The sequence below is a fragment of the Chelonia mydas genome, chromosome 6, assembly GCF_015237465.2.
Source record: "Chelonia mydas isolate rCheMyd1 chromosome 6, rCheMyd1.pri.v2, whole genome shotgun sequence".
NCBI lineage: Eukaryota > Metazoa > Chordata > Testudines > Cheloniidae > Chelonia > Chelonia mydas.
In genome coordinates this window covers 37,021,023-37,035,182 of record NC_051246.2, presented here as the reverse complement: position 1 = coordinate 37,035,182, position 14,160 = coordinate 37,021,023, and the positions used below count along the sequence as shown (strand labels likewise).

Sequence of the window (14,160 nt, the reverse complement as noted above, 5' to 3'; positions counted from 1 at the left end):
AATGAGCTCTGTTATTGCTTTAGACGAAGAAAAGACAGAAAATAGTGTAGTAATTTGGGTTGAACAATATAAAGTAATCCCATAATGTAAACTGTACAGACAGTATAAATGCTGTAAACCAATAAGAAGCTAAACAATATAAAGTGTACAGACAATATAGGGTGAAATCCTGGCTTCACTGAAGTCATTGAGGGGAGTTTTGACATTTACTTGATTAGGACCACGATTTCAGCCTTAATGTTTAGCCAGTGTTGCAGAAATATACGTCATCATCGCTTGTAGATTCACTACTCATGGTGAGTTATCAGTTCTTTCCTCACTCCTTTGATAAACATAGCTCACTTTAATCTTACATGCATTTTCCTTTCTTTATGCATTAATGGCCTAATCCTGCAAGGTGCTGCACGCTCTTGGCATTCATTAAAATAGATATTCAAGGCACTCATTACATCACAGGAGGTGATCAGCACCTGGCAGGATCTGTATCAGTATATTGTATAGGTGTATACACTGTACCATTATGCACGCACATTTTACCATATATCAACAACTGGTATGTAGCTCATTAGTGTGTGACTTTATATGGTCTATGTTATGTTTATTATATAACAATATACAATAGACTGCAGCTAATGGCATTTATTTAAAATGTTTCAGAACTTTGAGCAAAATCATGCTCAGCTCTGTACGGAATGTAGAAAACACAGTTCCTGTTCAAAGAGCTTACAGTCTAATGTAGATACAGTTTATAGTTACACAAGACAAAAATTGCCTTCAGTGATAGAAAATCTCAGTGTGGTGTAGATTTTCCTATTTTATTAAAAACACAACACTTTTTAAGATGGCTGGATAATGAGAAACTTCATAGAAGTAGTGAATTTTAAGAAGACAGGAATATTGCTTCTCAGTGGAAGATATCCCTCCCAAGTTTTATAGGTCATGTGACTGAGAGGGAACTGGCATCCCTAAGAGTTTACTGTTGCTTACTATGGCTCCAATTCTGGAAAACACTTAAGAATATGAGTTATCCTGTTGAAGTCAGTAGGATTATTCACAGGTTTAAGGGATTTGCTGAATCAGTGTGTGTATTTCCCCTGAACTCAAGCAGGAACTCCTTCCTTCATGTGGATGTTCATTAGCTGTTCTCCACTGAGAATAGGAGGAGGATAGCAGGTCGTTGTCAATGGTTGATGAAGTGAGGAAGTAGCAGTTGAAGCCTCCCAAAAATGCAGGTCAACTCTGACCCTGACTATAAGGGTGAGGGAAAGAAGAGATGCCTCCCCATCCCAGTGCCAAAAGCCTAAAATTTCCACTAGGTTCCAAAAGCCAAAACTGCCTCCTGCCTTCTTCCAGATTCAGAAGCTCCAGCTGCCTACAGCAAGTTGCCAAAACCTCCAATTTGCTTCTGTGAATTCTACAAAACAGATAGTGTCAATACAAAAATTTACTGTACATTGAAAATCTGAGGGTAGCATAAAATACATTTAAATTTAACGTCAAAAGAAGTAAATGGAAGAATACAGTGCTGATTTTGTTAAGTATTTTCATATTTAATTCAATAAATACTTCCATTTTAATATATTTGAAGCTGCCATTAAATTTTCGGTTTGCTTCATAGAATCATAGGGTTAGAAGGGACCAGAAGGGTCATCTAGTCTAACCTCCTGTCAAGATGCAGCTTCAGAAATATCTGGTCCACAAAGTGAACTTTTAGTCCTTACTGAACAGGGCATGGAATCAAACCAGTTTTCTACAAGAGTTGGTATCTCATTATCAATTGTCATTATTTATAGAAAGGCTATTTGTGTGCTAGGAATAATTCTTGATTCCCCATGTCACTCATCTTCATTCTATGTAAATTAAGAAAGCAGTTTCATTGCTCTGCAATATCTCATCAGGAATTTGTATCAGCCCCTTATATAGTGATGGTCTGGCCTTCACAAATCTGAATTCATTTCATACAGTACCAGTAGTTATGTGACATTTACAGTACCTGCATGTAGGTAATTAAGAGTGTTTAAGATTTCTACATATAATCTCCATTAATTGTGGTATTTTAGTGTGCTCAGACAAAGCAAATGAATAGTTAATGGATTTTACTGTACTTCGAGCATCAGTATTAGGAAGGTATCTTGGGGAGAAATTTGTCCTGGAATGGGATCATTTTACTTGTATTGTCTAATGCTTTCATCACATGCTGGACAATATATATTGATTATACCACTACATTAGAAGTGTAGAGGGTACTGCTGACATACCAAATGTGGGGAATTGCATATTTGTAAGTAAAAATGCAAAAATAAAGCACCATATGTTGTCTGTGCTGTGGTGATATATATCTTTTAGACATATGTTAGCTCTTGGAATACTGAATGCTCTCTAGGTGAGGATTCTAAGATTGCTCAGTTTTAGAAAGATATTTTTGTGTATGTTTTGGGTAAAAGCCAAAACTCCAACAAAATAATTTGAGCCAAAAGATTAAATGGACAACTTGAAACAATCAGCATAGATCATTTTGCATCTACACACACATCCATAAAATATACAAAAGGAAAATAAGTATTTCTTTGTAAAGCATTGAGAATTTTTAAATAATGTATAGTCTCACTTTAAATGTAGAGTCATCTTACTAACTTAAATTGAAAATATTGAAAATGTAAAAAATGTGACATGTATTGTATACACATACCATCACATAAATATGTGTGTCAAACCACAAAACATTCTTATAAAGTAAGGTTATAGATATGGGCAACAACATAATAGCAAATAATTCACAGTTTGAGAATGAAAGGCATGCCAGACTTTCCCTTCTGAACTCCATTATGTCTAGACACTGGAAGAGTGGGACTCGTGTATAATTTTACAAACTACATAGTATTCTCAGACACAGTAATGAAAGATATCATCAGAGTATCTATCATGCTTTTCATCATCATTTTTTTTTCAGTCTATAATGATCACCTTCTCAACTGGTATGAGATGCATGTGCAGAATGCACAGTTTTACACGCACATATTTCCATGCATAGTTGGCACATTCATGTTCAGACAAGGCACATTCATGTTCAGACAAGGCACAGGTCTAGACAACTAAAAGTTCATTTACAAGTACAACTGGGGTAACCTTGCATAAATGTAGGCTTACAAGTGTGCATCCATTTATACACCACCTTTAAAATCTGTCTCTTAAATCTTTTGTCAAATTTTGTTTTTTTCATGACTGTGTGTACATTGATGTATTACTCAGGATGACTGGGCTACTTGAATTGAGAAAAGAGCACTGAAGTACTTGTGATTTTTAATACTTTTTTCATAACATGGACTTTTCAAACAACTAGAAAAAACTACCTGAAGATTATATTTTTGGTCTGTCAACTTTGGATCCATTCCTGTGGTTCTTAACACTAATAGGCCCATTGACTAAATTATGACTTCTTATGTGAGAAAGAACTGCAAGATAGGGCCCTTTAACAGTGTCCAGTGGTCCTCTGTTGATGTGAGTGGGTCAAGTATTACAATAAATTGCATAACAATTCACATGAGCGGTCACAATGAAGTTAGGATTACTAGAATGAGGAGAATGCTTTCCTAGTTGTGGGTACAGATGAAGAGTTGAAATTCGACATTAGTAGTACAGATTAAATTGCAAAAAGTTTGATTTGAGAGAAAATTGTAAGGTAGGAAATGTGTCAGGATGAAGGTATAAATAAAAATCTTGGCAGAGGAACAGTCCAGATAATTTTGGATTTGGGTAATTTATCAAAGATTAATAATAGATAAGCAGATCTCGGATCTTGGGTTGAATTGAAGGTTCTCAACAGTAATGGTCAGCATGAAACAGGAGTTGAGAAAGATAGTGCTAATGGAAGTTATGTTTATGCCACTCATTATCCAGTATATAACTGGGTATTTGTCTTATAGAAAGTTGCATTATCATGTTTCTCCAACCTTGGCAACAAGGACCAATGAAAAATATCCAGTCCATTTAAAATTTAAAAAAAAAAAAGAGAGAGAGAGAGAGGCCTTTCAGAAACAGATTTCTTTGGATAGGGCATCGTGGACTGCTTTCACATTATGTTTTCACTGATTGTTGTTTGTTAATTATTTTTAAAAAAAATCTTAAAAAGTCAAGTAGTTTGTTTCTTAAACCTTAAGCTACCTATCAATTCTAGTTTCCCTTAAATGATTTCCACAACAAGATCATTATTTTCTTCAGTCCACTCACTGGTTCATTTACTTTGGCGTGACATCTCTTTCTTTATCCTTATTTTGAAAGATCTGAGTGACACATTTCACTGTTAAATTAAGCATTCTCAGACTATAAACAGTTAGTGGGTTTTTTCCTCTTTTAAAATAGGCCATTTCAAAGCTTTTGGAAAAATCATGGAGGTAATCATTTCATATAGGTTAAAGTCAATTTTTGCATATCTTAAAAATTACAGCTAATGAAAGAGCTTGGTCCCAGTCTTGCTCACATTAAAGTCAACATGAGTTTTGCCATTCACTTCAGTGGGTTCAGGATAAGGTCTACTTATATTGTTTCAGATAAGGAGCTTCAATTTAATTTAATTGTATTATACAAAATAGGATTACTGACCTTTTCAATTCACTGGCGTATGGGTAGTGAAGGAGTTAAGACTTTGCATCATATTCTGTACCAGAAGGCTCTATTCATTAAAAGTGTTTTGTGGACATTCCACACGCAGAAGTCTGCAGTAGAATTGCCTACCTTTTCTAATCTATTGAGCAAAAATTTGGCAATACTGCTATTTCATAGTAAATTTCTACTGAAAGTTAAGAGAAACAAATTCTGCTCACCTTACTCTCATAAGTGTCTGTCTTTCACTTTGTTGGCATTTGTAAGTAAAGAGAGTTAGATTTGACACTTAGTTATAAAAACCTTTCTTCCCACCTTCGCCCCTATTCATTGCAATGGTGTCATTCATCTTCTAAGATCTTGTCATGTGAAAGATGATGTTCCCTCATTAATACAATATGCAGTTCAGTCATTAATACAATATGCAATCTGTATGGATTGTCTTCATTTTCTGCCACAACTTAGTGGTAACGAAAGAAACAAACCCAAACTCCATTACAAAACAAAAATCTTTAAATTTCTTCCCCACCAAATACAATTAACTATGACAGAAAATATCATATTACCTCTGTAGAAATCCATGGTATTCCCACATCTCGAATACTGCATGCAGATGTGCTCACCCCATCTCAAAAAAGATATATTGGAATTGGAAAAGGTTCAGAAAAGGGCAACAAAAATTATTAGGGATATGGAACGGCTTCCATGTGAGGAGAGATTAATAAGCCTGGGACTTTTCAGCTTGAAAAAGAGATGACTAAGGGCGGATATGATAGAGGTCTATAAAATCATTACTGGTATGGAGAAAGTAAAGAAGGAACTGTTATTTACTCCTTCTCATAACACAAGAATCACCAAATAGGGGTCACCAAATTAATAGGCAGCAGGTTTCAAACAAACAAAAGGACGGATTTTTTCACACAACGCACAATCAACTTATGGAACTCTTTGTCAGAGAATGTTGTGAAGGCCAAGACTATAACAGGGTTAAAAAACCAAACTAGATAAGTTCATGGAGGATAGGTCAATCAATGGCTATTAGCCAGGATGGGCAGGGATGGTGTCCCTAGTTTCTGTTTGCCAGAAGCTGGGAATGGGTGACGGGATGGATCACTTGATGATTACCTGTTCTGTTCATTCCCTCTGGGGCACCTGGCATTGGCCACTGTTGGAAGACAGGTTACTGGGCTAGATGGACCTTTGGTCTGACCCAGTATGGCCGTTCTTATGTTCTTAACTCTGATTATTCTGTGAACTATCTTTGCGATACTTTTAAGCTTCTCTCAAATAAAGTGTCTTTGAAGCTTCATTTCTAATTTTATCTATTCATAATTCAGAATTTAAACTATTCTTCACATAGCCTCTGTATATGACCACTTATGGGATCAAGGCATCAGGACATGTGAATACACAGAAGCTCATGTTGAAGAATTACAGTTACTATTTTTCTTTTGTATAGTTTGTTTTTGGTAAATGTACTTCAGTATTTATCATTTGACTCACCATGATGATAGTTAATTGAATGTCATAGATTTAAATATGATGGGGCTTATTCTTATCTCTCATGCTGATGTATATCAGATGTAACTCCACTGAAGCTAGTGGAATTATATTGGCATAAAATAGATGTGAGATGAGAATCAGTCCCAGCATGTTAAATGAATGCCTGCTTAAATAGTGGTTTCTTGAAATAACATTTCATCAACTGTGTGAAAAATACTTAAATTACAATGAACTAGTAATAACCTCCTCTATAATGATTCATACTTTCCTTCCGTAAAAGTGATTATGAACAATGTACTTGTTATTTCCTTGTGTAAGTTTTGAATTAAAGTACGTTACATGCACCTATTTACTGTATTTATACAAAGTAAAATTTCAAAATGATTGTATAAAATTGAGTTGAAACCAAAAGTTCATAGAAGTGACTTTTCTGTGTGTTTGCAGTTATTATTACCAGACTTTTGTTGTGGTTGAAACTTAATGCTACTGTGCCGTAGACTCAGCATTGGCAACAACCTAGCAACTTTGCTTCAAGTCAGTTAATGGCCTTGTTATTACTCTGGGGTGTGCAACAAGAATGATCCTCAACCCCTAAGAAAGGGGTGTGTGGACTACCCATCTCTAAGAGTGCATTCTTATTGCTGATATATGGAGTAGAATTGGCTCACCCTTATGACTGGAGGTTAAGGTACCACTGTTCGAACAATAGGGGCAGAAAGGGACATATAACAAAAATGCCCATCCCCAGCAAAAAGGAAAAGGTCAGTCTGCCTATTATGTATAAATGTGGTTCATGCTGTCAGCTAGTCATCATGACTTTGCTTATTTTCTGTGTATGTTTTTCTTGAAGGATTGTTCAACTTCAGAAGAGTACAGCATTGCTGCAGCATTACTGCCCCTGACAACTGCATTCTACAGAGTAAGTTTTTACTGGTTTTAATTTAAGTTGATTACTGTTTTCTTATATGTGTTTACATTTATTTAGATCAGCAGTTCTCAAACTGTGGGTCAGGACCCCAAAGTGGGTTGGGACCTCGTTTTAATGGGATTGCCAGGGCTGTCATTAGACTTACTGGGGCCCGGGGCCCAAGCCCGAGGACTTCAGCTCTGGACGGCAGAGCTCAGGCTTCAGCTCCAGCACTGGGCAGCTGGGCTCAGGTTATAGGCCCCCCCTGCCCGGAGCTGAAGCCTTTGGCCCCCCCGCCTGAGGGCAGTGGGCCTCGGGCAGGTTCAGGCTTTGTTCCCCCGTCCTGGGGTCATGTCGTAATTTTTGTTGTCAGAAGGGGGCCGCGGTGCAATAAGTTTGAGAACCGCTGATTTAGATCACTAAAAGGATGGAAGTGATGACAGGAGAAAACCTAAAAGGTAGGAAGCCTTCTGCCAAAGCCCATTGAAGTCAATGAGTGTCTTTCAGTGAACGTCAGAGGGCTGTGCATCAGGCCCAGAATGAGGGGGAATGCTTGGCAATAGGAGTTCTGACTACAGCAGAACAAATAATTGATTTTTCAGTTCGGCCAGCAGACTAAAAAATCGGAAAAAATATTCAGTTCATTTCCAGAAACGTGTGGAATTTGTCAGCAAATCGGAAAAATCTATTTTGGGTTGTACAAAAAGTTTTGTTCTGGTCAGTATCGTATTTATTGCCCAGGTCTACAGTTATCCAGTGGAAACACTCTGAGAGTATGGAAGTTGAAAGGAGGGTGATTTTCCATGTTTCAGACCTGAATAGAAAAACTAAGAAATCTGACTGTCACTTGCACAAACCAGATGTTGCTGCATAATGGAAAAAGAATTTTGTTTTTCCCAGATCTAATCTTCAGGTTAAGTGACTGTCCCTGGTTTATGCCTCATAAGACTCACATTCCTTGGCAAAAATGCAGAAGCAGGTTTTATTTTGGTTATATTTTTGATAGAAAATTAAGATTTAATCTGTTTTTAAAAAACGTTGTTTAGAATGCCAGATCAGCAGGGGAACTTTTGGAGGGTCTAAGTACAGGGATTTCATTTGGAGTTGGAAGATGAATAGAACTTTTAAAGTATATTTCAAATTCTTTAGAGTCTTTCAAAATTTATGCTGGACTGGAACAAATAGGTCTCAACCTCTCATGGGTCTTTGTGGAGAGGGCTGTGTATGGGCATTCTTCCTAGGAAATTGGTACCTACATTTTTTTTTAAACCATCCTTATCCCCCATTATTTGTTTGGTACTAATTCTGGAGAGCTGCACTGAGTCAGGCAGCTGGTGGTGGTCCTCCATTTCTGATTTTGAGGAGAGGACACCATCAAATGCTGTCAGGCACGCTTCCCTTCCTACCCATTCCTAGTGTTTGGAGCGGAGGTCGAAGCTGTATGTAGGGTTGGGTCTGGGCCAAGGGGGCACTGGAATCGAGATCTGGGGACAGGTCAGGGTCAGAACCGAGATCAGAATCAGTATTGTAGCTGGAAACCAGGTGCAAGCCAGGGGTCAAAGCTCTGTGACCAGAATCCCGGGACAAGCCAAGTCAGTACTGTGGTTCACGTCCGGGCCAAAGGTCAAAGCCGGATAGTCAGCGTCCGAGGAGGATCAGGAAGCAGAGGCAAGGCTGTAAGCAGGTCAGTAACAGGGCTTGAGCAAGATTAGAGTAGGGCAAGGACAAGAGTGGAATGAGCTCAGGCAAGGCTGGGGAATAAAGAGGAACAGGATCAAGAGCAGGCTTGGAGTCTCAAGCGTCTGATGCACTGCGGGGCTCCAGGAGAGTTCCTGGCGGTATAGTGTTGTTGTACAAACTGATCTGAAGCTTTGGTGGAGTTTGGGAAATACCTAGGAGTGGGGGTCATCTGACCCACGCTGTACTACAGGATAGGCTGCTGCTGCATGCCTAAAGGCTGTCATTACAGGCTCTGTAGGAAGAGTAAGTTAGTGCAGCTGAGGTATTGCTGCGTGTTTGAATGGTGACTCCCCACGGCTCTGTTGGAGGTGAGCAAGAAGCCCTGGTCTGGCTGCAGGTTTGCCTCACATCCTATTTCCTCACCTGAGTTTTCCTGTGAAGGACCTCATAGCTTATTGGATGGCAGGCTGGAAGATTCTCTCCTCTCTTCATCTGGGCTTCCCTTTAGAGCAGCCCTAGCTAGAAGTATAAAAGCTTTCCAGATTCTCACTAGACATGTTGCTATCTGTGATCAGCCCAAAGGGACATACAAAATTCAAACTAAGCTAGGGAAAATTGTTTGGGGGGTTATTATTTTTATTAAAATGTATTCTGGCACAGAATTAGATTTGTTATTAGAACCAAATATATGTCATGGCTTTTCTTGCTCTATTGCTTATCAGTGTTATTAACGATATTTATAGGATAGATTTTTTTCTCATTATCTTATTTCTCTTCAGGAAAAACCAGTGTAGAGACCATTGGCATTCTAATTCTGTTGCACACATTTGTTGACAATCCATACCCTGAACTCTACTATGACTATTTTTACATTTTCCGTAAATGAAGTTATAGTGGTGCTTGTAATTATTTGCTTCTTTTAATAATGTTTTTGTTATCACTCCTCTGTATAAAATGTAATAGGCATTTTAAATACACTTTGAAATGGTCCATCCAAGCAGCACAATCTTAATGATAGTTGAAGAATCTGAGGCCAGGAGTAAACAGGAATCTCAAATTTGTTAAGGGTATTTGTTTTACTTTATGCCATGTTCCAGAGGTATCCTTTTGTGTCTCATGTGCAATTTGTACTATTTCACAAAGGGGTTATATCCCAAAAGAATTACCAGTGAGACAAACCCTACAATAAATCTAGAGATGCTGTAAAATTTAATTCAAAAACATGAAATTTACAGAACTGCTAAGTATCTTCTCAGTCTTTTATAACTAAAACTCAAATGTACCAGTTTAATATCTGATTTATCCCTGGGTCTGGGGACCATAATACCAGTATATCCTGAAATTGCAGTGGAATAGATTTTTCCATCTTTAACTATTATAATCTTATCATTAACATCATTTCCTGTTCCTTCAGATCAAATAGTAAAAACGGGTAATCCAACGTCTCAATTCCACATCTAAGGTACTGTGCATAGGAAATATTAGTATTCATAATGGGCATTCATTTGAATTACCCAATGAGCTAAAATTATTACAAGAGAGGCATTTAGTTGAAAGTGTGCCAGAAGTTTACTTTGTTATCTCTTTGTTTAAGTTCATAAAGCAAAAGTGACGACAGCTCCTCAGTGGAACTGTTTTATTTACTTTCCAGGCATCTTTACTGTATGTGTATAAATGCTGTACAGCTACAAGTATTTAAAGAATATATATATTGCAGCAGAAGAAGCATTATTTAGGATAGTCCAAATAGGCATAAAGAGGTGCTGGAATCATAAATGCAATCAAGAAGAGGAAAAATTAAGCTGAACAACACGCAAAACTTACTTAATGGTGTGGTTTGTTAGACTATAGGATGGTTTTCCAGTGGAAGTGGTAAAAGTTCCATCCTTTGAGACATTTAACAGTATACTGAAAAAGCATTAAAAATATATTGTAGGGAACAAATTTGCCCTGGCATTGGGTGAACAGGGTGATCTAATAGATCTTTTCAATCTCCTAATGTCTCTGATTATGAGAAGTTTACTGTAAGGGGGTTACTACATGTATTTAATTAAAATAACAAGACAGATTATTTCAATTTGCACCATGCTGTGGCTTTGGCTTTTGGGATGGCCAGTAAAATTCCAAACTAAGCTGTTGTGAAATGTGACAGTACAGGTTGTGATTGTGGAAGTATACTAACTCATTGTTGGCAGCATTCAATTCATAGACAACAAGTCAGTACATATTTGCGAGCTGAAAAAAAGCTTTAAATTTTTTCTACAAAAAATCACAATGTTTTTTTAAAATCACAATACTTTTTTAAAAGCATTTAACATACTAGACATAAGTTATTAACAGAATGTGACTTATCTGTGATAGCAGTCTTCTTCACTGTGTACTGTAAAGTCATGTAAGCAAACAAATCTTTTGCCTCGGGGTCAGAAAAGGTTTTAGCTTACTATTAGTAATACTTATGGAATTTTGTTTAAATTTTAAACAAAATAAATAAAACTTATGTATGCCTAAAGATAAAAATATATTATCCAAGGTTTGCAGATGTCCTCTGTTATTTGTTCTTTATTTGCTTTCTAATACAGAGTTGTATAAAACAAAAAAAGTATAGTGTTCTCCTGGTAGATGTTTCTTGATAGACAAAGAAGTATTTCACTTAACTGATTCCATGAAGAATGCTACAGTATATGGGACATTTTCCTTTACTTTTTTTCATAATAATCCTTAACATTTTGTGGTACCTTATGTCCTCAAAGTTCTTTACAAACATAAAAGAGCTCAAAGCAACTACCATAGAAGTCAAGAGGAATATTGTAATTAACTCATTTCTGTTATATTTTTCCTCTTTGTATGGGGTTTCCTTTCTATGAATTAGGAACATAAGTACTGTAAGAAGTTCCATGACAAATACTATGTTGTCTTTGGCTATATGAAAACGGGAGTAAGTTCAACCGGGGAGAAAGTCTTCTCCACTGAGACCTTTAACCTTACTTCCTGTAGCTGGACTTTTCTGGTTAGGAAGGCTAGCAAGCAGCTTTCTTCAAATCTGACAACTCTAAACTTTTCCACTAACTTTTGCCACTATAATGAGTTAATCCAATAAAGGTAAAAAAGATAAAGGTAAAGGTAAAAAGCGTCACCTGGCTGCAATGAACCTGAGGTTCAGAAACCCAAAACTGTTTTGAGTAACAGCACACAATATTTTGAATTTTTACCATCCTTTCTGGATTAATTCTAATACAAACATGAATTAGATGTTGTAGCAGCAGACTGTAAAGTGGCATATAAAACAGTAAATACATTTCAGTATTTTTAATTTTTCTATAAACCTTAAAACATATGCACTGAAAAAAATTTAAAAATTTAAGACAATGTTTGTCTCTTGTTACCTCTGTCCTATTTTGGGGTTGTCTTTGTTGTGAGTTTCATTCGGGGCCATTTATTTCTGGGGGCCAAATTCTGTTTTTACACACACATTCAGGTCTCCCATTGACTAATCTATCCTAGCAGTTCATCATCCTTAAACAATGTGGGTGAAATTTACACCTGTGCAGTGGACCAACATAAGCCCTGTGTATCATTTAAATCTCATGTAAGTAATCAAAATAGTGCTTCAGTGGTGTACAGGACTTGTGGTGAATTTCACCTACATATACTGAAGTTATGCATTTAAATAAAGAAATGAACTTAGGTGAACAAGAAATATTGATCAGGATACAGAAGAACGAAATACCGGTATGGAGATGCATTTTGAAGTGAACTTTTAACTTTTATGGAGGATCTACCTCACTTGTCCTAAAATACCATGTATTTACTTGAGTACTCTGCAGTGTTAAGTAGCCTCATGCTAAATAGCCAGTATTCTGGGTTTGCTCCCTTCATCCCAACCTCTAGGATTCAGACCACGTTGCAACTCTCTTACTTTTCCCCAAAAAATAAAATACACTTTAAAGTGTACCGCAAGCCAGGTCTACATTACATGTTTTTGCCACCAGAGCTGTATTAGTTAGGAGTGTGGAAAAAATCACACCTCTAACCAACATAAGTTATGCCGGCAAAAAAAGCCATGAAGATGCAACTTATACTGGAAAAAGAGTCCTTTCATCAGTATAAGTTCTTGTCATTCAGGGAGGAGGTTTAACTATACCAGCAAAAGAACATCTCCAGTAGGGGGTTTTACCAATATAGTCATAGAATCATAGAAACGTAGGGTTAGAAGAGACTCTGAGAAGTTATCTAGTCCAGCCCCCTAGACCATCCCTGATAGGTGTTCTCCAACCTATTCTTCAAAACCTCCAATGATGGGGATTCTACAGCCTCCCTTGGCAACCTATTCCAATGCTTAATTATCCTTATTGTTAGAAAATTTTCATAATATCTAACCTTAATTTCCCTTGCTGTGGATTAAGCCCACAGTTTCTTGTTCTATCTTCAGTGGACATGGAGAGTAGTTGATCCCCTTCCTTTTTGTAACAGTCCCTTAATGTATTTGAAGACTGTTATCAGGTCACCCTTTTCTCAAGACTAAACCTGCCCATTTTTTTTAACCTTTCCCCACAGATCAGGTTTTTTAAACCTTTTATCATTTTTGTTGCTGTCCTCTGGACTCTCTCCAGTTTGTCCACATCTTTCTTAAAAGCTCATATACTATATCAGAGTATATCAGCAAAACCTTTATAGTGTAGACTAGCCCTCAGACTTCTAAGATGTAAGATGTCCCCTTCATCCTACATAATAATAGGTTCCACCAGTTATTTGCTGGGTCTCTTACCATATTTACATCTGGTAAACCCTTTGAGCTTCTCATCCACAAGTTGGCAAAATTCTCAATTCCACTTATAAATGTACATCATTTAAATTCCTATTCTTCTTGGAGTGATTGCTCATGTGTATTCCACAATAGGTGTGCGTGCTCGCCATGCACACCGGTGCTGGAAGTTTTTCCCCTAGCAGTACCCATAGGGGGAGCACCCCAGCGACCCCTGGAGTGGTGCCTCCATGGCGTGGTATATAGGGAGCTGTGTGCTCCCCCCTCCCTCAGTTCCTTCCTGCTGCTGGTGAAGGTTCAATGGAACTGTGCTGCTCCAGCTTTGCTGTAGCTCGTCCCCAGAACCTTTCGTTCGTTCAGTGCTAATACCTGTAGTTAGTTAGCTGTTACAGTTAGTTCATTTAGTGAGAGTACCCAGGCCGGGGCATGCCCCACGCCCCAGGTTTTAAGGTGTGCAACACTTGTCGGCGATCTATGCCAAGGAGTGATCCGCACGCAGATTGTCCGTTTGGGTAAGACCCATATCAGTGATCATTGCAAAATTTGCAAGTCATTTAAACCTTGGATTAAGAGAGAAAGAGACATTAGGCTCCAGGACATTTTCATGGAGTCAGCGCTGACCCCGGCTCCAGCGCGCCACTCCGAGTCGGCACCAGGCACTGCGGCATCGGTGCGCAGCGACCTCCCGGTGCCTTCAACTAGTCGGCAC

The 14,160-nt window shown here is 37.8% G+C and overlaps 1 protein-coding gene across 3 annotated transcripts in view; it reads left to right on the top strand.

The window, feature by feature from the left end:
- Nucleotides 1-14,160, top strand: part of SBF2 (SET binding factor 2) — a 555,773-nt gene that overhangs the window by 395,430 nt on the left and 146,183 nt on the right. For all 3 annotated transcript variants that reach the window (XM_027819477.3, XM_027819476.3, XM_037899793.2), the window contains exon 17: nt 6,953-7,021. In XM_027819477.3, the coding sequence (XP_027675278.2) occupies nt 6,953-7,021 (69 nt within the window). The remainder of the gene's footprint in view (nt 1-6,952; nt 7,022-14,160) is intronic.